This window comes from Curcuma longa, chromosome 1 (genome assembly GCF_044706935.1).
Source record: "Curcuma longa cultivar G26 ecotype Majalengka, Jawa Barat chromosome 1, ITB_CL_G26_1.1, whole genome shotgun sequence".
NCBI classification, from domain to species: Eukaryota; Viridiplantae; Streptophyta; class Magnoliopsida; order Zingiberales; family Zingiberaceae; genus Curcuma; species Curcuma longa.
In genome coordinates, this window is record NC_133861.1 from 6,771,230 (window position 1) to 6,796,576 (window position 25,347).

A 25,347-nucleotide genomic window follows, 5' to 3' on the forward strand; every position below is an offset into this window, starting at 1 on the left:
AGATAATTTTAAAAATTAATAAAACATTTTATATAATAATTTAATTTTTTAATACACGTTAAAAATTAAATATGAATTTAAAATAATTTATTTTTTTAATATAATTTTTAAACATTTTAAATAAATTTTTTTAATTAAAAATTTACAAAATATATTTAAAAATTAATTTATGACCTTTAATAATTTAATTTTAATTTTAAATTTTAAAAATTATTTATTTTTAAAATTAATTATTTTAAGAATTACTTTTATATCCTTTAAATATTTTTAAAAATTAATTATATATTTTAACAATTAAAAATAATTTTTAAATTTATATAGACATCAAACCTCTTATGAAAAAAAAAAAATATGAATTTAACATCTGAAATATAACATCGAAAGTAAACATATATTAACAATTAAATATTAATAAAATTTATTAATATTTAATTACTAATCTATTTATATTTAAAAAATAAAAAATTAAAGTTATATTAATATGACATAATACAATATCGAAATCCTATCGGATCTAGAACCGAAACTTTAACATGATAAAAGTTTCAATCTCGGGTAGATGTTTTTTGATATCTTTGTATTGTTGCTTGAAACGCTATGTCTACCTGATAAATGCTTTGGTAAACCTGAATGTAAAAATGAGATAACACAATAACATGCACATATAATCTACTACAAAATGAGAACCTTAAATCAAATGGATGAACGAACAAAAGAATTGGTAATTTAAATCACATGTTTTCTAGGTACTCTCATGCACACTGCATTCATACAATATCAAAAAAAATGGAACTTATCGATAATTTGCTTGGTGTTGCAAACGACAACTTCGCATCTCCATTTATACTCGATGAACAACATTCAACTACAAATACATACAGCCCTGAGAATCAACCTCATCAAATTGAGTTATGTACCCATCTTAATCCAAATCCATGGAGTAAATGATATTCTTGTGTAGTTTTTAATGAACTATACATTGCATTGAGGAACATACACCCTAAGCAAAAGGGTAAATTACCTTGGAAAAAAGCAAGCTCGAATACTCATAAACCTGGAGGGAAGTTGTTGATTTGTCCTTGTTCCAACCTCTCTTGGTTGTTAACTTTGTAACCAATCCTTATCCGCACAGCGAGCGGTTTCTGAAATGGCATAAGAAACAATAATTGTGTATACAAGCATGACACCCACAGATGAAGATCAACAAATGCAAATTGTAAAATTCTGGAATACAGTTATTTAGAACTATCGTCAATGCAAACTTACCAGATACGAAGCGCTAGTGCAGATAAGTGAATGGTAGAAAAGTTAAACGAAACCGGCACATACCTGGCCATGCTGACTATTAGTAATAGTAAAATTTTGTGTGATTGTCCCATTTCCACTGGCTGGAAGATGATTACTGTTGGCTGGGTCTAAATGTAACTGGATAAACTGTAGAAGAAGTTAAGGTTAGCCATCATAAGAATCTCAGACTGAATCACCGATAGCTAGTAACATCAGACTAATGGAACAGCTAGATGCCAAATCATAAGAAAGAAGCATTTTATGAGTTGCTGGCTAAGGTTACTTTATTGTATATGATGATTATATAGCATGTCTATTTGATGAAAATATGAAAGAAAACAAACTTGATGATAAAGAAAAGAATTGAGCGTATTATGGAATACCTTTGGAACAGCTGCTTGAAAGATGAAATCTGTATACGCTTCTGATGACAAATTCATAAATGTAGCATGAATTTGAGTAACTTGAGGTTTATCAGGCTGTTTTGTGAAACTGAATGTGATCTTCAAGGTGCTGCTCTGGAAGGCAGTGATTGATGGATAAACCGGACTTTGAGCACCTGCTCAATCATAAAGGTATTATCATCACAGTTTTGACTGAACTATATCAACACTAACCATCAAACAGATTTACCTGGAAGAGATCCATTTGATGATGCTAATCCATCCAACAAATCTACTTCTTGGACAGTTGCAGTATTAGGTTTGGCTATTGGTAATATATCATTAAAACCTAGGAATAGTATATATAAGAATAGAATTTGCCCTATTAATTCAGGAATTGAAAATGTAGCAACTTGTTACCTTTATTGGAGGAATCGTTTTCATGTGTAGTATTACTCTGAACAGGTGTTCCAATAGACAAAAGATCCAAAAGAATATCTGTACCACTCGCTGAAGCAACACCTTGTGTACAAACAAAAGAATCAGATCATTAACTTATCAAAAAAAAAAAAAAAAAGAATCAGATCATTCCCTTAATCATCATTAGTTCAACAGAGTAAGAGTTTGAATGCACAGAAGATTTTATTAATGTGACCATGTTGTCCACAAACTAGCACACACAAGCAACCCAGTTGATTTAGGGAGAAAATTACTTTGCATATGCTACTTAGTCTCAAAAGGAACTTTTAGTTAGAATTCGCTAATTCCTAGTTCTAGCATTCTCTAGTGGACACTTATGTTCAGCTTACTATTTTTAGGTTGGGCATACATATTAGTTGCTTGACAAATAAAAGTTTCCATACAATTAATGTAGTTGGTGTTATATTTGAGAGGTGTCCTAAGACAATCGCTTTATGATTATACTATTTATTGGATAAATAACAATTCACTATTTGAGTGCACATTCTCTATGTGTTTGATTAGATCTTAAACTCATTTACTGAATGTCTGCAATACGATTCATAACATGAGAAAATTTGTGATTGGATCACAACTAGTGAGCATCTCTACATATGCAATTATGAATATATTGAAATCATCCATAGTCAATGAATTGATGAGCACGGACGTCATCGATTCTGTTGAGACTAGCACGTTTTAAACTTCTTGGTTTACCAAACAGCTATTCTTGTTGGCTGGAGACATTGAATGTTGAGAGTTAAGCGTGAATGTTAGTTAAAGGTAACTAGTTCATTGGAGTGACTTGTCATGAAACTTCATATGGTTCTATGCATATGTCAATGAAGATCTCAGTGTAACTTAAGTGTGAGTTTCCTTTGACTTGCGGTATTCAAGTCATCTTGGTCATGGAGGCTTATACTTTGACATCTTAAACAAACATCTTCAAGGAGGTGTGGATCCGGGATGATTGGGTGTAAATCGAAGTGCCTGAAGATGTTTAGATAACCCACAGAGGATTCACCGCTCCTTGAAAAAGGAGATGTATACCCTGCGACCGATTGTTAGGATTGCTACTAGAAGTCTTTGGTCAAAGCATTGCATGTTAAGAGTATGATACTCTTAGACACATATATGAGTACCTTGAATCCACAGGACAAGAAAGCAAGCTTGGGCTAACTGTGACATAGTCAGCCTAGTAGGGACTGACACAAATAGACCATATTCTGAACTAAACGGGTATAAGATGGTGAAAGGAAGGAGACACGTTTTATTGTAGCTACTGAAGGGTTTAGAAATGATTCTGGAATCAATTGTTGATTTTTTGATCAATTGGGGGTCATGATGTACTACTAGGTGTCACTGATTATTATTCTATAATTAATGGTTAATTACGAACGGCCACATAGCCGGAAAACCTATTGGGTCACACACACTACAACGAGAAGGACTTAAACTCTAATTAGATTCTCAGATCGAAAAAAATAAAGTCTGGTTGGATCAAATAAAGGGCAAAAATAATGGACTTCGTTTTATGAAGACGAAATGAACCAAATTGGTTTGGTTCTAATGGAAGATTTTTTGACAGACCGAAAGCGATGATGAACTTCGTCTTGTGAAGACGATATGAACCAAATTAGTTTGGTTCTAATTGGAGGTGTTTTGGTTATCGAATCAAATGATTTGATTTTGAACCAAATTGGACCGACTTAGTTTGATTTTGAACCAAACTTAAAGTTATTCAGCATATGAATTTTGGGTATTGAGCTAAGAGATAGGTTTCAAATTGGATCCAAACCCAATAAGATGTTGTATTAGATAAAACATTAAAAGGGGATGAACAATTGACATTAAATCCTAATGATTAGGATTAATCACAACCATCCATTCATCTAAACCCTAATTCCATCTTATCTCATTGAACCAGATTTGCTACAGTAACTAGTTCGCTACAATACCTAACCCTAATTAACAACCGCCTCTTTTAGGTTCAACCACGTGAAAAAATTAAAAAGGAAGCCAATCGCAATTGCCAAGAGAAGCGCGTTTTTGGGGGTCCTCGGCTCTGCGTCGCCGACCGCGTGTGTAGAGACGGTGGATCGTGATTTCCCTGGCCGTGATAAAAACCCACAACGCCGCCCTCCTTCCCAATCACGATTTCCCGATCAGCTTCTTGGCGTTGCCAACTGCGAGCAGAGTGACGAGCGCACGACTTCTTCCCGATCGACCTCCTCCATTTCGAGCGTCGGAGCTACAACAGGGCCGGTCGTCAACCGCACTAGAAGAGGGAAGGCGATCATCGCCAACTGTAGGAGGAAAAGGGTAAAGCTTGTGCGATGCCAGCCTTCTCCTGATAGCCGACAACTCAACTTCTCCCGAGCGCCGACCCTCCTGTTTGCGAATCACAATTATCCCCTTTCGCCTTCGGGTGCGCAGAACTGCTCCGATGGCCGATCGTGAGAAAGAAAGGAAACCCAACCGGCCGATCTTCTTCTTCGTTCGTGCGCAAGAAAAGGGTTTCTCTGTCGCCGATCGCCGTATTAGAGGAAAGATCCTGGATCGCACCCCTTTCGCTTTCCTCTCCAAACAGACAGGAGCCTTTGAAGTTGTTCCCAGATCTTGTCATCTATGGCCGGAGCTTGTGAAGCTTCCCTCGGTCCTTTGACACCGTCGAAACTCGTTGTCCAAAGGCTAGCGGCTTGTGAAGTTGTTGCCGGAGTCCTTGTCGGAATTACTGTCGGGGGGTTTGCCACCGGGAGCTTATGAAGCTTCTAGAGATTGTTTCTGTTTCACCTTCGTCGAAAAGGTTTAAGGCATTTGCCTCTATACCGGCGGTCAAAGATTGATCATCGAAAACTACACCGAGAATACGATTGTCTGTGATAGTCAAAAAGCCCCAGAAAACTTATCGCGACAAGTGTTATTACATGTTTTCGATGTTAGGGTTATCTCTCGTATAGACCATTGTCGATCGTTAGCTAGTACCGAAGATGGTAACGTGACTCGTGGCTTTGGAAGCCGTCCAGACGAGAACTTAGCGTAGATCACTGATAGAAGCAGAGCTTTGATAGAGCCACTCGATTGATGTCAATTCCATTCTCGCTCAAGGTCATCTGTCAGGTATACTTAGAATAATTGTTATTATGTAAAATTTTAATTTTCAATTATGCCATGTACCTGTTATATCCTGCATGCGTGTGTTGCAAGTATTGTATTAATTATTGTTTTTCCTTCCGTTGCGCACATTTGTGAAACGTGTAAACACGCGCAACACACCGGGTCGATCCTAACAGTTGGCATACGCCAAGTCAGCTATCTTAAACTATTACTACATTATGCATCCCAAATTACCATATCCTATTTAACGATATATTGGAATGGCATATCTGACTTAAAATTTCAAACCATATCTGCGCTTCAGCATTTGAGGGGAAAAAAAAACTAATGACTGCAGAAAATCCCACTAAGGGAGCAAAGCTGTACGATGCTTTTAGTACTGAGATTATGTACAAAGGCAGAGAAATTTTTCTATAGTATCTATTTGATCATCTTCTTTATGCACAGCAATACTGCAGAACAGAAATTAGTTTTATCAACATAAACCTGAAGGCCGAAGGCCTTAAGGCATCCAAGCAGAAACCTGCAAAGACTCCCTCTTCGCACTAGCAAAGAATGCCGCATTGACAAATCTAATCTTAGCTTAGAAGCAAGGGTTGGCTCAGCGGCATAAGACAAATTGAGGACAAATTATCCCAATAAAATTATGGATAAGTGAATATTATACTTAAAAAATAAAATGCATCATCCCTACATTTAGCATGATGTATTTGAAAAAAAAAACATATATAAAAATAGCTGGAACGATAACTGAATCATGATCTCTGGATAATCAAATATATATGCAATCATGTATATTTTTTGTTCTTTTTTTTTTTAACTTCTAGAGTATATGATTGCACCCACCTTAAACAGAATTCAATCTGTCTCTGGGCAGGTGTGCTAATAAGAATATTAATCATTCGTCCATATACCATGGTGAGAAACAGAGTTAGAAATAGATCTCAATCCTACAAAAGCAAATGCCTGATGGTCCTTTTTGTTCAAAAACACTGAAAGAAGGTACTCCAATTGTCAATCTAGCTGTCAAGGTTTTAAAATGAGGGTCTTATTTGTGTATTTTGCACAAGAAAGGGTTTATTTGAGTATTTGCCCTTTCTAAATTGTAGATCGGTTGTGACATGCAAGAACGTTTTCATGTTAGTAAATAACACTTGTTATGTATGATCCTATGGATTCCCTAGTACTCTAGCATCATCAATATGATCTATGAATTTCGTCAACAAACTTGGATTTGTGGGGGCAATAATTAGCTCAAATTCATGCAATGTTAGTTGCATTATCAGCATGGCAGTTCAGTCCTGCACTAAACATGATTATCTTTGTTTGGCTTCAAATTGAGGAAGACATCCAGTTGCCAAGATTTTCTAAAGAAACAATTAAATAAACATAGTATTGGACTTGAATAATTCATAAGCAAGCAGTGAACAATGCACAACATGGTTTAGAAATTGTGTGCCACTAATAATGGGATAAGAAGTTTAGGTTTGGATGGACCTAACACGTTTATTCTCAACATCAAACTGATTTATCCCACCCAAAACAAACAAAAATATAAGTACAATATTGGTGTCTTACATGGCATAAATCAAACAAGAAAACATGCCTCACAGAATATGGGCAATACAATGAATATCTCCTGATTGATTCCACCTGGATCCTTTATCACGAGTGAATGGTCCACCAACCCACCACAACTAGTTGGATGGCTACCTTTAACCCATTAATATAGATGTCTGATACAATGTTCATTTAAACCTTTACCTAAATTCTTTGAAAATGAATATTCCCATCTAAAGATAGATGTCTGATAGAAAAAAATGCACATGCCAACAAATTCATCAACACAAGAATAGTCCATGAAGATGCAAACAATAATCTAGCCTCAACATGACAAATCTATGTTATATAATAGAAGAAAATATTCAAACCTGAAGATGATGAGTTTGTCAGGCCAACGTCCAACAAATCATGTAAAAAATCATTGGAGGTGGAAGTAGGAACTGGAGTATCATCCAAACTCAGATCGAGCAAATCAACCAAGGGTGAAGCAGCTGGTTTTGCAACTCCATTTGAAAGCTTAAGTGAAGCTCCAGAAGGTAATTGTTGATTAGATTTCTCAGTTGAAATATTTGCTTGTGATGAGCCAGCTCTCTTAGAAATAAAAGTTGACTCATCCAAAACAGGCATCCTCTCAACTAAAGAAGATCTGCATATGTATAATAAATTTTGAAATTATAGACCTTAATAACAAAAATTCTTAAAACAATATTTATTTGCTTACTTTATGTTTTGATGCCTCTGGATTATAGAGTTAAATTCAATTGCTCTTTGTTGCAGTTCAAGCACAACACTTCCTATGTGCACTGTAATAATCTCTTTAACCCTCCTGGATAATTGATGAGACAGCAAATTTTAATTCGACCATAAAGAGGACAGAGAATTTTAGGGAATATCCAGACTATAAAACAATAAATTAGAGTGAGAACTAGTTAGTTCTTGATTTAATTTCCTAGATTTTGATCCATAATACTTTCCAGGTTAGATAGACTTTTTAAAACACGTAACAAGAACAGGAAGAAATCTTGAGCCAGTTTGATGAGATTTAGAATACAAGTCTTTTACACTACAAAACAGCCAGAGTTACAGTATACAGTAGTTGTACCAGGCGAGTTCTGACAGGTGACAACAGTATGAGTTATCATGTCGAAGAAATTAATTCATAGTTATGATGTATGTAGTCAAAAAACATACACCACACAATGGTTAAAAAAACTACTCTGCTGTTTGGCATGGACAAAACAGCTAGATACGCCAGCCAACTAGCATACGAAACCAGGTCGAAATGAAATTTTAATCATTGGGTCACATTACTGAAGGCAACGAAAGTATTGTCAAGATAACTTATAGAACAACAGTAAGGTTAACAACAATTATTTGCAAACATGTAAATAGTAAACAATTTTATTATCTGGGAATAATCTAACCACTCAGAAGAGGCTGGAAATTATAGCAAAAGGTGTAAGGTGTTATTTATTTGTGGTTTCTATTAACAGCCAAAAAAATAAGTGTAATATTGCAAATTGATTCCTCAAAATAATCAAATAACAAAGGCACAGATAATCAGGCAGTGGATTAAGCTCTTTCCACCAAAATGCAGAGTGAACCTAAGAATTAAGTCAAGAAAAAGGTGTACATGCACCCCGATCAGGAAACACGAGAGATTAGTACAGTCATCGAATAGAAAGATGGCAAATAAACATCAATGGTGGGGTCCCAATTATTTTTTTATAAATATCTTGTAACCTAGAACTTAGCCTAATTAGAATAATAGGATTACTATCAAGCACCTAAACATACAACATAACTTCCAGATAGAGTTTAGTGTACTCCAAAGTTACTTAAAAGGATGATAATCAAGTTTTTGGAGAATGTAAATGATGAGGTATCAACATATCAAATGAACAGCATACCCTGAGGTTGGTGGAAACCGCGATGACAGCTTCAGAAGAGCAATCAAGCACATTGACTGAGTTGTAATATCTGTTGAATGGTGCATTAAACAGGACTCCATAACATCCACAGCATCAGACTCAGTTACCTGCAACAATGTATCAAGAAGATAGTGCCTACAAAAGGAGTAATAAGGAGACAATGATGTGCCACAAAATATTAGTTCTGTAAATTATAATTTCCCACTCTATTTGGGCAACCGGCAGAGAAAAGGCGAGAGCATACACTACCATTTGGAGGCAGGAATCACCAATGTGTAGGTTAAAGAATGCCACAATGCATTATGACAAAAAAGGAATATGCATATAATGTATGTAAGAAAACTAGAAAACAAATCATTACCGATGGTAGGGAACCATGAACCAATGAATATGTAGGCAAAAATATGATGGAGGTGAGGAAGGGATGATAAAATACATCGCAAAGGAAGTGAGGAAGGGATGATAAAATAGATGCCCAGTTAGTCCCACAATGCTTAGTGAGGTGGTTTTGAGTATGCTTAAATATCAAGAGGCCCTATCAATATTGGACCTCAGTATGCATGTTAAAAGAAAACATGTCAATTCAGGTAAAAGAGAAAACATGTCAATTCAGGTAAAAGAGTAAGCAATGAGGTAGAAACTCCATCCTTTAATCCTGTTGCTAAGTCAGACTTTTAAGCATGCTTAAATATCAAGAAGCTCCTCACCTAAGTGTGTTGGTATTTTGGGTTGGATTGAGCTTGCTCTTGAACTTTAATTAGGGTCATAGTGTGCTTAAATATCAAGAAGCTCCCCACCTAAGTGCATTGGTATTTTGGGTTGGATTGAGCTTGCTCTTTAACTTTAATTAGGGCAATAGTGTTAGACTGTTGAATGATTTAAGCAGATTACTTGTGGTGGTAAAATGCTACTCATTATACTCAAAGCCTGAAGACAACAAGTCCAAGTCCAAGTCCAAGTCCCTGAGACTATGTATGGCAAAGAATGATTTGAATGGCAGAATGACAACAAGAAGAAAAATCAAATCAGCTTTCAAGCACTAAAAGTTTAAAGTTTAAACACAGCCGATGTAGCATAATAGAGAGGATGTGAAAATACATAAATCCCATAGTTGAAAGTGTGTATTGAGTTTGCTTGGTTGCAAAAGGAGTGTCATCAAGACCTACCATGTTCTTAGGAAATGAAACTAAGCAACAAGTTGAACATGAGCAAAATAATAGGAGCAGTTTTTGGTTGTTAGTAAATAAAAGAATAGAAGACCCTGCACTTACAGTCATTGGTTCTTCAACTTGCAACACCCCCACATTGTTAACCAGCATCTCACCATATTCTCCAATGCACCATACTGTTACTCGTACTAAACTTACCTAGACAATAAATTCATTGTAACTAATATTTTGCAAAAAGAATAAATGTGGCAAAGCCTAAATCTCAACATAACAGCCTAACCTGTTCAGATGATAATTGGAATGCCTTGTACAAAGATCTTACAGAGTATCCATGAAAATCAGGTGCATTACTTATTGCAACTATAAGAGCATGCCACACATCATCTTTCACATAATTCCCTGCCTAAACATAACAGAAATAGAGAAAATAAAGCACACGCAAAGCTATTCAAGAAAAATTTATAAATGCATTCTTGTGAAAAAAAAAAAAAGAACAATTTTCATGTATTCAGAGAGCAGATGTTATATTCTGAGGTTTGAGAAGTTAGTATGGGATTAGAGAGATAATTAAAAGTTATTAGTAGGAATTAAGATTAACAATAGTTGAACTGATAAATAAATACTGAATTATAGGTTCTGAACTCAATTTGGAGTAAGATTGGCAAATAGAGGGTTGTGATAAGAGAAGATTGAATTGGTTTCGCTTTGGGCTCAAACCAGATTTGAATCAGACTCAATTTGTAGGAGGAATTGGGAGGTAGTAATATGCTATTTACGATGAGTAAGATATATTTACCTATTTTAAGTTTTCTATTTCCATCTTCTCTTCCAAAGTAAACAAGGTGAGCAACATAAACTGTCTATTCTCTGATATTTTCTTCTTTCCTACTAAACAACAATCAAGAATATTTGTCAATTTTCTTCTCTTTATATGTAATCCTCATATCTTTATTTATTCTCCCTATTTTCTATCTTAGAGGTCTGAGGCATTAACTCCAAATAATAAAAAAGATTGAACACAATTTCAAAAGTGTTTAAACTTTTGAAAACAAAATGAGTTCAATGAAATATATCATCACATACCAGAGATAAAACTTTAACCATCTGATCGATATACCATTTTTTTTCTTGAGAAAACCTACAAAAACAAAATAAAAATAAATAAAATAAGATTGTCATCATAATTTGTCCAAGTATGACTCAATAATCACAAACATATTGCTGGCAAAGAAACAGGAAATTTTTTTAATAAAGGTTGTACTAGGGCTTTGTGCGAGTATGACTTCATAATTGCATGATGCATTAATGGTAAAAAAAACAGGAATTATTGACATGGACAAATTTTCAGCTTAATATAAATACGTAAGTACAAAGTGAAGTGAATCTCAAATTTTAAAGTTAAATGCAGTGGGCATTTCATTTATTGGAAATTCACAGACATCTGTGAAGGATAGTCAAGCACATCTTCGTGGGCATCTCTGTGAAGAAAGATGTTGAAAAACTACTGACAAGTTTGTCAATAACTTAATTTTTGTGAATTAAGACAAGTTGACAAGTTAATTGATAAAGAATAGAAAAACAGAGTAATAGTTTGCAACACATGAGAAAAATAAAAACTAGAATAAAGCCACAAGCATTAGTAGTAGCAGAATGATATTTCAGATTAATTTCAACATATGAACCCAAGAGGATAAATGATACAAGCAAATCATAACTAATGGCTGAGATCCTTCATCACATTAAAGAAACATTCTGTTCAACTGAAGCTGCAAATAGAAACTTGAACCCAACTCAAATTTTACAACTGCACTTCAACTTAACTTTGAAAATTTACAGAATACAGTTTTTTCAATAAAATTAAAGTTTCATGTGATCTTCATGTATGGTTCCTTAATGGATAAAGCTTGAATTTTCACTTACTTCTCAATGATTGAACAAATTTTAGCAGCCAGATCTCCTTTGAAGTCTTGGTCACTCACTTCCAAATAATCAATAAGCTCTTTTGTCAAAGGTTTAGCATTTGTGTCATTAACTAACAGAAAAATAAGCTCCAAAGCCCTCTTCCTGATTGAAGCATCAGCATCCTGAAAGTTACAAAATCAACGAACACAATGAATCCTATCAGATGGTATAGAGTACCCATGAATATCAGATACCATTAGCTATAAGCATTGTCAAAGAGTTTTATGCATGTTTATGAAAAGAACAAACAAAAGAAATGCAATTTGTTTTAAGAACAAAATGAAGGTGAAAGCTGAAGAGGACTGCAAAACCAACTCTTCAGAAAAAATGGCAGAATGAAGCATGCAAAAGAAATAAACTTTACAGGAAGCTATTTCACAAATACATCATTAGAACAAAGCCAAAGAATGTTAATATTTTTATGTTTCAAAGAGAGGAAATTTTTTCCAGTGCTCCATTTTGTCCAAATGAAGAGAGAGAAATTCTGTTAGTAACGGAATGAAAACTAAAGGTACGCCAATTACATCTCAAATGAATATGGAAAATAAAAAATCAAGCCAATTATTCTAGAAATTATCTCATTCAGGAGCAGCAGTAGTACCTTGACACATTCTAGAATTGTTGTTCTGTGCCTCTGCACTGCTTGAGAATCTACTGCAATAGCTTTCATAAGCATGTTCAAGGCAACATATCTGAATAAGAGCAAAGAGAAAATGGTATCAAGAATAATATATAACTCTATTAGAGTTTAACAGGTGAGTCTATGATGGAGAACTGGAGGTGGACTCATGACCATTTTTCTTAAAACCACTCTCCTTTGTGCAGATGACCAATTTTCAAGGCAATAGGTAGCATAAGTTGCATAACCAGTATCCATATTGTTGAATGTAATCACAACCAAAATGGGCAAATTGTCAGGCTGCTTACAGTTATATTACAAAGACAAAATTGACATGGAACACCTTTCATCTTTAATCAACTAGCCGTATATATGATTGAAGCTCTACTATATGATGCATTTATATTAAGTCATACTAATGCAAGTCCCTTATCAATAAGCTAGAGTAATTATTAAAAATGCACATATATGATATAGCTTACTTTATGTCAATGTTTGTACCCTAATTTGCATATCAATAAGGGTATAGACAAATCAAGGCACTAGGTTGAATATCATCGTACAAAAGCTTGCTAAGAATGTAAAAAGAGAGAGAGAGAGAGAGAGAGAGAACTCTACTATATTATGCATTTGTATCTGCAATTTGCGTTCTAGATTGATTACAGGCAAAAACCTTTCAAGTTTCAACAATAAACATACAGAAATTCTCAGTTTGATAGTCCTAATTCAAAAACTTAATCCTTTAATAATGGAATAAAAATAACCTGATGTTGTTGTCACGATTTGACAAGAATCTGCCTAGAATATTGATTGCAAGTACACGCAAACCACTAGTGGCTTCTATGCCCATTATAGTTTCAACACATTCATATAGAATAGCATTTCCAGCATTTTTATTTGATTCAGTCTTTGAAGCAACCTATAAAAAAGAAATAACGCAAAAACAATGTTAGGATTCATTACTCATTTATTAAAACATGGTACTCAAAATTAAAGAAAATGATATACGATTTGATCAACACAAAAAATTTAGCAAGTACTACTACTTATGCATAACTAAAATAAGTGGCTATTAGTTTCACAGAAATGTAGAAATTTTAAAATTGGAGAAAGCTAAGAATATGCAGGCAAACTTACCTGGGCAAGGATATCATTTATATATTCACTGGTATCTGCATCTCCTTGGCCCAACATTCTCAGCAACCTAAGAACTCGGATATGTAAGAAAGGATCTGTAATCCCAGCTATGTCATACTCAGGTGCATATGGACTATTGCAGACGTCCTTCAGTATTCTAACCAATCCCTCTGTGCAGTTCTATAATTAAGATGGAAACTAATTTACAGAGTGAAATGCATTTGAACAGCTACAAGGATAAGAGTTATGTTAACCAGAAAATGCATAACCAAACAAAGAAAAAAAAGAAAAAGAAATTTATAACATGACATCAAACAATTTTCAAGCATAGTTGCCAAAGGAATTGAAGCTCTTGACATCTACAAAATGAATGCATTCTAACACAGTAAGAATAGGGATGAGATAAATTTGTAGGCCTCAGACAACAAACTCGTGGTGTTTACCATAGGGTATCAACTCAATATCTTCAAAACAAACTGTAGTCCCCTTACCAACTAGAAAAGTTGACAATTTTGCGAGGCTAGAAGTTTTGGCAATAAGTGAAAAGATTAATGATCAACTTTCCTCCTAACTTTTTTGTGATGGGATTGGCTTCTTATGGCACTTATTAGATATGTAAATGTTTAATGAAGACAAAGTGACTAGTGTGCTTAGCATCATAAGATCATTTCTATCTTAATCTATCTAACTTGAATTTGAATTTTGCTTTCAGTGACAGTGGTCTGAAGTGGTGATATACAAAAAAATAGTTTCCAAGTGAAAAACAAGCATATAATCATATAAAATTTTCATAAAGAAGAGTTGCACAATCTATCAAAGAAAGAAGCTTAAGGTAGCCAGAGATCAGGAAATATTCTATAAATTCTATAGATATCTCACAATATGTCCCTTAGCATTCAAGTTCAGAAGAAATACAAAATTCCACAAAGGACTATTGGATTCAGTTTAGAGCTTGAAAGCTAGAATTTGACTTTTATCATGTCCATCTCTTTATAGGCATTAAAAGAACATTGATTTAAGTGTCAGTTTGTGAAGTTAAATTAGGTGTTGAGGATCTGTCCATGCCACATGATAACTTGTCAAGTCCAACCTTATACTGGTTGGCATAATGACCATGTCAATGGCATCATATGATCTATGCCAATTGACAACAGATATTGTGGTGGCATGTTCTTCCAGTCTACTGAAAAACCTATCCACCATACCGGATCGTGTTATCAAGTATACCTCCCTATTGGTGACTATACATTTACTGATTATTGTTTGCATCAATTGGCTAAATAAAAGTGTAAAATACAGATTAAATTATTGAATCAGTTCGCAAGGGAACTGGCACAAATCTGTTTGTTTTGTACCTTCCTCAAATGATTCCTTGCATCTTCACTGACTTTACAAAGATCAATGCAGAGCTGAACTCCTGCTATTAAGACCCCATGGTGCTTTTCCTTCAACAGCGAAGTTGCAGGACTTGAAAAATTTTCTGCCAAGTCTGGTACTTTTCTTATGATCCTGATAGAGCATAAGGCAGCCTAGAAAAAATGAAAAAAAAAAAAAAAAAACATTTAAGTCTGCCATAATGGAATGATCTTATGAAAGTAGAAGAAAACAACAAGAAGATTATTATATTAATATAAATCAAAGTGTTTACACCAGAAATAACAAAGACATACCCAAAAAGGTAACTATTGCAAAATACAAAAGTTTCAAAGCAAGAATGTAACCTAATTTTTTTAATTTTCTGTTTTGAGTGTTTATGGTAGAAGAGAGACATAATCTACTTCATGATTGTTGTGTACTTATGCCTATTCAAAGTATAATTCAATTTAACTTCACTCTCAAGTTTAAATGATCTGTTTGACTTTATTCATCAATCATATTCATTACTATTTGAATAACCAGGAATTTCACTTTGGTATGGACATTAGGGCTATGATATGAAGTAATGAGATAGTTCAAACTACAAATAAGCTAAGGAAATTAGAGCTTGCTGAAATTTCAGGCATGATCAAATTCCATTTGGATTAGAGCTTTACAATTCAAATATTTGGGATCATTAACATTGTAAATAAAGGTCAACAGGCAGATTGAAAATCAAATAAGGGTAAAGATGGATTAGGATAAAGGAAAAAAAAGATGAGGCAAATGAGAATGCATATCATATTCAGGTTGCATCAAGAACAAAAAGATTACTTCATGTCAACTCGTGAAAAGATAAAGGTGATCAGAAAGGGAAGACTATACATCTACAATAAAATAGTAACCATTTGATTAGGCTGCATACACTGATGGTATCCCCTTAACAGAAAGAAACTAATAAGATGGTACAAGTAAGAAATAGGATCAATACATATTGTAGGAGACCTTGTATAATCAAACATCCGTCTTGAAAGCAATAAGTATGCTTTTTATTTTTTTTAACCCGCCAATGCCGGTCCCAAGCCCAATGAAAAAGGCAAGCATTGCGCGTTAGGTTGTCAGCTAACATAGACTTTCAGACAAATATTCAATAAATTGATACATCAAACTATTATGTTAATGCTAGGTTGTTCAAGGAACGCATTATAGAGTCCAACTGTAACGTTTTGACAAGGACCGCTACATCTCGATCAGAACTTGAGTGTAGTGTTAAATATGCAAAAATTCTCCCACCATAGGTTGGCCAAGAATAAAGATTATAGGAAAACTAATTGTTTAAGATTTAGAACATGAAATCTATGCACACTCACTGGTAAAGCCATGGATGTAGTGAATACAATGATTAGAAGAAGAATTAATATTTTGCGTGTATAAGAGACAAAATGGATTGAAGAAAAGACAAAGATGATAGAGAATTCAGATTTTAAGTTATGGTATACAAAAATAAATAAAACAAGAAACGAAATAGGTATGTTGTAGATACTTCGCTAAAGGATGAAATAGTATAAGCAGTCAAAAAGGGAGATAGGATTATAGCTCTCAAGATAATTGTGGTGAAGCAACTATTAATGTAATTAGCACATATGCACCTTAAGTAGGATTAGATGAAAATACCAAATCTAGATTTTAAGAGGCCTAGATGAGGTATTATAAAACATTCGGTCCAAAATGATTTTAATAGAAGGAGAGATCTAAATGGACATGTTGAAGTGAAAAACGAAGAATATGATAGAGTGCATGGGGGTTATGGAAACAAGAAATGAAAGAAAAACTATATTGAATTTTACGATAGTATATGATTTTATATTAAAAAATATGTTTTTCAAGAAAATAGAACATTTGGTCACATTCAAAAGTGAGAATAATAAGTCGTAAATTGACTTTATTATGGTTAGAAAGGATAGAAAGATTTGTAAACATTGTAAGGTCATCCCTGGAGAAAATTTAAGTACTCAACAAAGGTTAGTAGTACTGGATAGGCGCATCAATAGAAAGCAGATGTGCACGACTCCTAAAATTAAATGGTAAAAATTAAAAGATGAAAAATAAAATATATTTAAGGAGAGGGTAAGAGAACAAGTATTAGGAGAAATACATAGTGACTCGAATATAATATGAGATAAGATGACATTAAAGTTGAAAATAGTAATAAAAAATGTAATTGATGAGTCAACTAGTCGTGCACCATCAAGTAAAAAATCTTAGTAGTGGAATGAGAAAGTACAGAAGAAAGTGAAGGGAAAAACGAACTGCCTATGAAATATTATACATTTGTAAGAACGAAGAAAACTTTAAAAAGTATACAAACCAAGAATAAAGCTAAGAAAGCAGTGAATGAAGCAAAAAATAAACCTATGAATGCTTGTATCAAAAATTAGATATAAAAGAAAGGGAAAAGGATATTTACAGAATAGCTAAAGCGAGAGAAAGACAAAAGATCTTATCCAAATAAGATTATTAAAGATGAATGCAATATGGTATTGGTAAATGATAAAGAAATAAAAGAACGATGGAAGATGTATTTTCAACAACTTTTTAATGAAAGTTTAGGTGAACAACTTAAGTAATTTAAGTAGGCCAAATGGGTATAGAAATTTAAATTCTTATCGTAGAATTCAAACTTTAGAAGTAGAACAAGCTTTAAATAGAATGCAAAATGAAAAATAGTTGGATCTGATGATATTCCGATAGAGGTATGGAAGTATCTAGGAAAACAAGATATTGAATGAATTACAAAGTTATTGAACTCGATATTAAAAACGAAAAAAATATATGATCAATGGAAGGTAAGTACTCTAGTTCCCTTATATAAAAACAAAGGAGACATAAAATTGTGTAAACTATAGGGGTATTAAACTAATAAATCATACTATGAAACTTTGAAAAAGAATAATAGAAAAAAGACTAAAGAAAGAGATCACTTAACCGAAAATCAATTTGTATTTATATCTGGAAAATCGATAATAGAAAATATATATCTTCTCAAATAATTAATTGAAAAGTATCGAGAACAGAAATAAAATTTATATATGGTATTCGTCGATTTAAAAAAAATTATGATAGAGTCCCAATAGAAATTATATGGAGAATTTAAGAAAAGAGAGATATTAGCATAGCATATATTGAATTAATTAAGGATATGTACGAGGACGTAATAAAAGTGAAAACTTCAAGCGGATTAACCGAAGCGTTTCCCATAGGAATATGATTACATCGATGATTAGCTCTAAACCTCTATCTTTTTACATTAATCATAGGCAAACTCATTGACCACATCCAAGATATGGTACCGTGATGTTTGTTGTTTACATATGATATTGTTTTGGTAGATGAGACACGTGAAGAAGTAAATGTTAAACTCGAATCATGCCGACAAATGCTAGAAGTGAAAAGTTTTAAACTTAATAAAGTAAAAATGGAGGGATTGAGAAAGATGTCTTACATAGAATACAAACAGGATGGTTGAAATAGAGAAAAGTGTCAGGTGTTTTTTGTTATCGTAAAATATCTCTAAAGACTAAACGAAAAGTTTTACAAAATTACGGTTAGACTCGCTATATTATATGAAGTTAAATGTTAGGTTATAACTCGAGCACATGAACAGAAGATGAGAATTGGAGAGATGAAGATGTTAAGATAGATGCACAGATATACAAGGATGAACAGAATAAGAAATAAAAATATTAGAGAGAAAGTCGGAATTGCACCTATTGACGAAAAACTCCAAGAGACACGTTTAAGATGGTACGGACATATACATAGACAACCAATAAATGCTCCAGTTAGGCGATGTAAAACTATGAAAAATGTATACATCAAGGAATAAAATCTCGAGCTATTTAGTCCGATACAGGTGAAACATCTCGTTCCGCTTGCAGACCGAAACTGACACAATCACGCCTCTTATGTCGGCCCGTCGAGGCCCCGCTAGGCCGTCACAACTCGTCCGGAGGGGTTCCCGCCTCAACGCCACAAGTCTGGAGGTATCGCTGGGTCTGGCGACGCCTTTGATGACGTCGCCGGGCTTGCGGGATGCCTCCGGAGGCATCGCCAAGCTCGTGCAGTGGCACCAAGGTGTCGCGCGGACGCGAAACAAAGCACCAACTGTGAACTTTGGTTTAATTAAACTAAAAATCTTAATCAACTCCCAACTACGACTGAAGTATTTTAAATAAGTTTTATTAAAACCGAATAAAATTATCCCATTAATTAATATAATAATTTTAATTAAAATCATTATATTAAAATAAAATAAAATTTTATAAATTATAATTATAAGTTTTTCTATAAAACATATTATTTAAATTATATATATAATTTCTAATTAATAATTATTACTATAATTAATAATTAATTAAATGAACTATTGATCAACTAATATAATTATAATATAAAATTTTATTTTTTTAATTATTGTTTATTAAAATATAAAAAAAAATATTCTAATTAAAATTTTTAATTTTGTATTAATATTTTATTCAAAATCAAACCTTAAATTATTTTTGAAAATAAAAAATAAATATTTGAAATAATTTTAAAATTTTGTAAATAATTCTAAAATTTTTAATTATTTAAATTAAAAAATATATCACAAGTCAATTAAAAAAGCAACGACCCTCTAACCAATCATCTACCTGGTCAATTGCACCAATCGACTTCACTCAGAATCAAAACATTTTGTTTATTCAAAATCTACATCTAAATCGACTATCATATTCTAGTTGACTAGAACAAAGATCGACCATTACATTATTTCTTTTAGCTTAATAACTATCATCACATTAAATTGGGTCAACTATATGTATCCTCCTACGTTATTGGACTAGATCTCTTACTTATTTTTAAATTAAACATAATAAACATATTTATCTAATAATTATATATATATATATATATAAGTATTGAAACCATATTAGCACGGCACGATACAATACCGAAATTGTATCGTTCTAGTCTAGGACCGAAGCCTCAACACAAATCGAGATTTTAAACTTTAGTGCACATCAAACGAGGAAGAGAAAGATAAAAAAAATTGGTTAGCAACAATAAAACAAGATAAAATTTATTTGAATAAAAATGATGATATAATAGGGGATAAAACTCAATGGCGTAGAAGGATCCATATAGCCGACTCCATCTAGTGGGAAAAGACTTGGTTGTTGTTGTTATTGTTGTTGAAAGTTCATTTTTTGTTACTGGTTGCATAGGTTGATATATTTCAGAATACCTCAGTACCAAACACTGGTTCAACTGAGAATGGTAATATCTTCATTCATAGTTAAAAGGCCTTTGTTTCCGATAAAATTCAGAAGCACAGTAAACAACAGAGAGAAATGATTCAACTAGATTGGATTTACAGACAATCTTATGTATCCATTTAGGTAAACTGGAAGCGAAGGGTAGTAATTTGTGGCTTGCAGCTTCACACTTCAAGCGCTGACAAAGAATTTACCAAGTTTTCATACATCTCAAAAGAAAGTACTAGCATGCAAGCAGCAAGTCAAACATTAAAGCCTGGCAGAAGGTTTTATTCGCGTAAAGAGTCTCAATTTGACGACAAAAAATAATACTCCAGAACTTCCATTGTCCATTTCTAAAAACCTTCAAGATCACGAAATATGATTATTCAAATCAAAGTGGCATCAAGATGTGGTACAAAAGTTACCTTCTTTTTAATATTAGGGTCTCTAGTTAGCAATAATCTTTCTACTTCAGGTGCTAGATCCCTTGCCATTTCTGCAGAACATATATTTCCTAAAGCGCAGAGTGCTAGACCCACAATATACTGGTTTGTGTGACCAAGATCTCTGCATGAGAGATGCACAACATAAGAGCAAGAGTAAATGTCTCAATTATGATCCAGTTCACAACATGTTGCAGAGCATTAGAATGATGAAATTAATGCATACTGTTTCAAGGAGTTTGTAACCAGCATCAGAACTTCCTGCCTTTCATCAAGAAGAAGCATAAGACCCAGATAACCAATTCGTTTCTCAGGAAATCCAGCAGAAGCTATCAGCTTGAGACATTCCATTTGACCAAAATGTGTTGGATAACCAAGCATGTGAATGAACATGAGCTTTGCAATGTTACGGTGCCTATAATCTTGATCATTCTCACTGATAGAAGAACGGATAGCTGCACATTCTTTTCTTACAACAGCACGCTCTTCTGCAGCAGTTTTGCAGGCACGAATGGCCTTAATCATATCCCTGAAATAATGTATAATATGAAATGCTAAAATTTCATTTCAAAATTAAGGTGAAATCTCAAAACACAAACTCCAAAACTACTGTCTGAAGTCCAACAATCAACACTTCTGAATATTCACTAAAAATATTTGTATAAGTATGTCTTAGAATATGTCTTATCTCTATGGCATATCCATTATCAGTGCACATGCTTTTCAAATACTTCAAAGTTTAATCTAGAGCTGTTGCTTCCAAGTTCAGATGAAAAAGATGTATGATCATGTTAGGCCCAACTAACCTAAAAACTATGTTGATAAACTCATGAACATGGATCTTAAACAAAGTTGAGCTCAATGGAAAAAGATTCATCTTGCAAACCCTAAACAGTTAGGACTCTACTTGTGCCATTTTCATCAGGTAATTCCTGTTAGTACCGATGGAATCAAAATATCTCCACAATGGTATGATATTGTCCACTTTGGGTCTAAGCCCTCATGGCTTTGTTCTTGGGCTCTCCCCAAAAGACCTCATACCAATGGAGATACTTTCCATCCTTTTAACCTCATGATCTTTTCCATGTACTTTAGATGTAGGACTATGTTTGCACCCTTGCAACCCAACAATCCCCCCCCTCAAACAAAGGACCACAGCCTCCCCCAACGTCGTTGTTTTAATGTCTGAATCTTCGACCCACCAGGACTTTTTGCCCCTCGGTCCACTCGACCTACTAGGACTTCCCACCTAGCCGCAGCTAGGACTTTTTGCCCCTCGGTCCACCCGACCTACTAGGACTTCCCACCTAGTCGCAACTAAGATTTTTTGCCCCTCGGTCTACCCGACCTACTAGGACTTCTCACCTGGTGCCCCTCTTGATTCAGACACGGGAGCACCCACTTCCTTTGTTTAAGGTTCAAAACATAGTTAGATCTGGATCATGGCTCATTCGGCGGTTAGTCCGGTGAAGAGCGGTCTCACTCTGATACCACTTGTTAGTACCGATGGAATCAAAATATCTCCACAATGGTATGATATTGTCCACTTTGGGCCTAAGCCCTCATGGCTTTGTTCTTGGGCTCTCCCTAAAAGGCCTCATACCAATAGAGATACTTTCCATCCTTTTAACCCCATGATCTTTTTCATGTACTTTAGATGTGGGACTATGTTTGCACCCTTGCAACCCAACAATTCCTACTTTTCTAACTTGTACACTCTGCAATTCAAAATGTAAGTGCTTATGCCATCTATGCAAACTTCTAGACATACTAAAAAATAGCAACAATGTGTTTTAATTTGTCATATAAGCGGTGATACATATTACAAAAATATAAGGCAGAAATACTATATTATTTTCTTTAATTGTGGAAATATGTAATATGAAGCTCACTCCATCAATGAGATTGATCAAGTCTGTACATAGACACGTCAGTCAAACCCCAATACCAACTAAAAATGAACTTTATACAACTTTGTGCAGTGATTTAAAAAAAACAAAGAAGTCTATGAATTGGAAGGTCCTGGTTCATCTATCAGTCAGATTAACATGTACCTAAAATTGATTAGATAAGTTCACATTATTGTAAGCAGCTCAGGGTGCAGACGGTCTTTTTCACCTTGGATTGGTCAATATATTTAGTGTTTTTGACAAAGCTTGTATGACATATAGAAGAATTGATATTACCCAATATTTCCCTCATTTTGAGTTTGACGTTGTAACACATCATAGACTTGGCAAATGGTGAAAAGTACTTTGAAAATGAGAGCTTACTGGAGGTAAACCATATCAAAATTGCTCCACACTGAGCTCACTTAAAAGTTCTTGAAGTACCAGAAACGTGTGTCATTATTAACAGTATGAACTTAATTCATTTAAGTTCGGCCATAATAATTGTACCTATCAAGCAAACTAAAACAATTATTTTAACTAGTTCTGAGGGAAGATAAAGATCTGTTGAAAAATGAACTCCCATTTGTCGAAAGGTACTTATTTTGATCTTGTTCTATATCTGATTTGATCTGGCGGTCTAAATAATTCTGCACCATGACAGACTTGTTACTATAGTAATCATCGAAAAAAACACTAGACAAAAATGATTCATTTCCTAATAGTTTGGGCATTTTCTAGAGTAATTATTTATAAGCTCAACCCTAGGGTAAGGCCCTGTAAGCCACTGGGAAAGTTAGTTTCAACACTCTTTTTTTGTCGGCCTTAATCTCTTCTAAAGGGGTTTCAAAGTTAAGTTTGACTTCTTTAGCTTTTCTACCCAGTTTAAAGCAAGGGCATATTCATTAGCCCAGAAATTAACAGAATGCAAAGGGAATGAGTAAGCTTTCAAGCCCATATCCAGTACTTGATTGTCTGATTGAATGTAAGAGATCAATAGATTAAATGGTTTCAGTAAAAGTATGAATAAGGATAACGGCAACAAGCCTAATTGAATCCCTGATCAAGCAAGTTTAGAAAGCAAGTCAACCAGAAATCAGGCCAGCTAAGATGAGGCATCTAGGCTAATGGAAAGGAAGGTTAGTTCAGCAACCGTTGGCAGTCAACAAGGAGTCAACTAGTGATCCTACTTTAATCAAGATGTTGACTTTAATAAATATTTCCTTCATGGTCAATTCTTCGAGTTTTGGAGTTGCATAACATTAATGAATCTAGCTAGAAAGCCCTACACCTACTTCTATTTATCAAAATTCCCCCCTGTTAATAAGGTAACCATATGAAACCCACATTTTGAAACTATATTACACCCATGGCCTAATCACATTTTCTATTGTTCGATGTATCTTTTAGTTCATCCCCAACAGTCTGCATCCTAGAATACTGCCAAGAGCTGCACTTTGTTGAGCTATCTATCCCAACAATCTCTTCTCACCCTCGTCAGACCTGATCATTACAGGCACAAATCAGACCTGATCATTACAGGAGTGAATCAACACTTCCTGAATGACACCAAGCTCACTTCAATCCCAAAAACACAAGTACTAGTTAGAGGAGGTGACTAATTCTATAATTATTGAATGTTTAAGTACTCAAAGACCCATGCCAGTTTAGATACAGAGTAGTTTCAAATTTCCAATCCTGTCCACAACTTCTAAGTGGATTTATCATCAGCCTGTCAAATCTAATTCCAGATAGAGTCAGGAGAACAACTTAAGCAGCGCTAGAAGAAAATAGTTAGAAATTTTTGAGTCTCTAGTACAATCTCTTCTTCAATCCTAGGAGAAAAATGGATTGCCCTTTAGGAACCTTTGGATGCTACTTTGAACATCTGATTTGTTAGAGTGAATGCTGTGAACGATGTCAATACAGAAGTTGACTCACACAATTATCTTTCCGGAAAAAATAAATCTTCTTATTTCCAAGCCGCTTGTAAGGTTAGGATGATGAACAAAGTGAAATAGAAAATGCTCAATAAGTCACAATAAAAAGTCAAGCTCTTAGTTCCACTATTTGCACTCATTTCAACCTAGTGTTATGTGATTTCTCGCTCAAAATCATCGGCAATCGACTTCAAATCCAACGACAGCAATTCTCGACCAACAACAACAGATCCACATTCACTGCCGCCGGCAGGACACCAACAAGATTTCTCCATCTTATTACAACCAAAGATCACAACTTTACTTGACCCAAGATTGATCTAACTGACAATCTGGTCGACTAGACATTTCATTGGATATGAACGATCCGGAGACGGAAAAAAAAACAGAAGCAAGGAGAATTAGAGAAGCATGACGAGTTAACAATTAACTGCTCGATCAGGTAACGAAGAGACAGGTTACGGCTTACCTCAACCGCGTCCCCGAGGAGAAGGGGTTCATGGCTAGGGCGGCCGTGAAGTCTTCCAGCGTTCGACCGTCGTCTTCGACGCCTGCGACTCGGGAGGAGCTAGATCTCCGACAGGGAGAAACGAGGGCAGAGATCGAGATCTGGGCACGGATTCGACAACAGAAACGGAGTGAGGAGGGTGGTCCGTGGTCGTGCCACGGTTTTATTCTGCGTCTTCTTCGATCGAACGACGCCATCAGCACTCGAAATGACCTTGAACCGAGTCGGTTCGTTGAACCGGGCTTGGCAGACCCAGGAATCGGACCCATTTAATTAATGCATGA

At 34.5% G+C, this 25,347-nt stretch overlaps 1 protein-coding gene across 1 annotated transcript; it reads right to left on the reverse strand.

Moving 5' to 3' along the window:
• Positions 1-702: 702 nt before the first annotated feature.
• LOC141833078 (AP-1 complex subunit gamma-2-like) lies at positions 703-25,178 on the reverse strand. Its single transcript, XM_074720479.1, has 19 exons — positions 25,025-25,178; positions 20,953-21,255; positions 20,709-20,850; positions 14,983-15,156; positions 13,628-13,807; positions 13,255-13,409; positions 12,473-12,563; positions 11,830-11,993; positions 10,993-11,047; positions 10,190-10,312; positions 10,012-10,107; positions 8,720-8,847; positions 7,531-7,635; positions 7,178-7,455; positions 2,091-2,192; positions 1,921-2,019; positions 1,671-1,846; positions 1,330-1,434; positions 703-1,142 (listed from the first exon to the last, which is right to left on the reverse strand). The coding sequence occupies exons 1-19, from the start codon at positions 25,054-25,056 to the stop codon at positions 1,047-1,049; spliced, it is 2,604 nt and encodes an 867-aa protein (XP_074576580.1). The 5' UTR covers positions 25,057-25,178; the 3' UTR covers positions 703-1,046.
• Between the last annotated feature and the right edge of the window lie 169 nt (positions 25,179-25,347).

Coding starts and splice junctions, on each gene's coding strand:
- LOC141833078 (XM_074720479.1), bottom strand. CDS start 25,056: ATGAACCCCTTCTCCTCGGGGACGCGGTTGAG. Junction 20,851..20,952: donor GTTACAAACTCCTTGAAACA/GTATGCATTAAT, acceptor TCTCTCATGCAG/AGATCTTGGTCACACAAACC. Junction 15,157..20,708: donor ACCCTAATATTAAAAAGAAG/GTAACTTTTGTA, acceptor CATTTTTTCTAG/GCTGCCTTATGCTCTATCAG.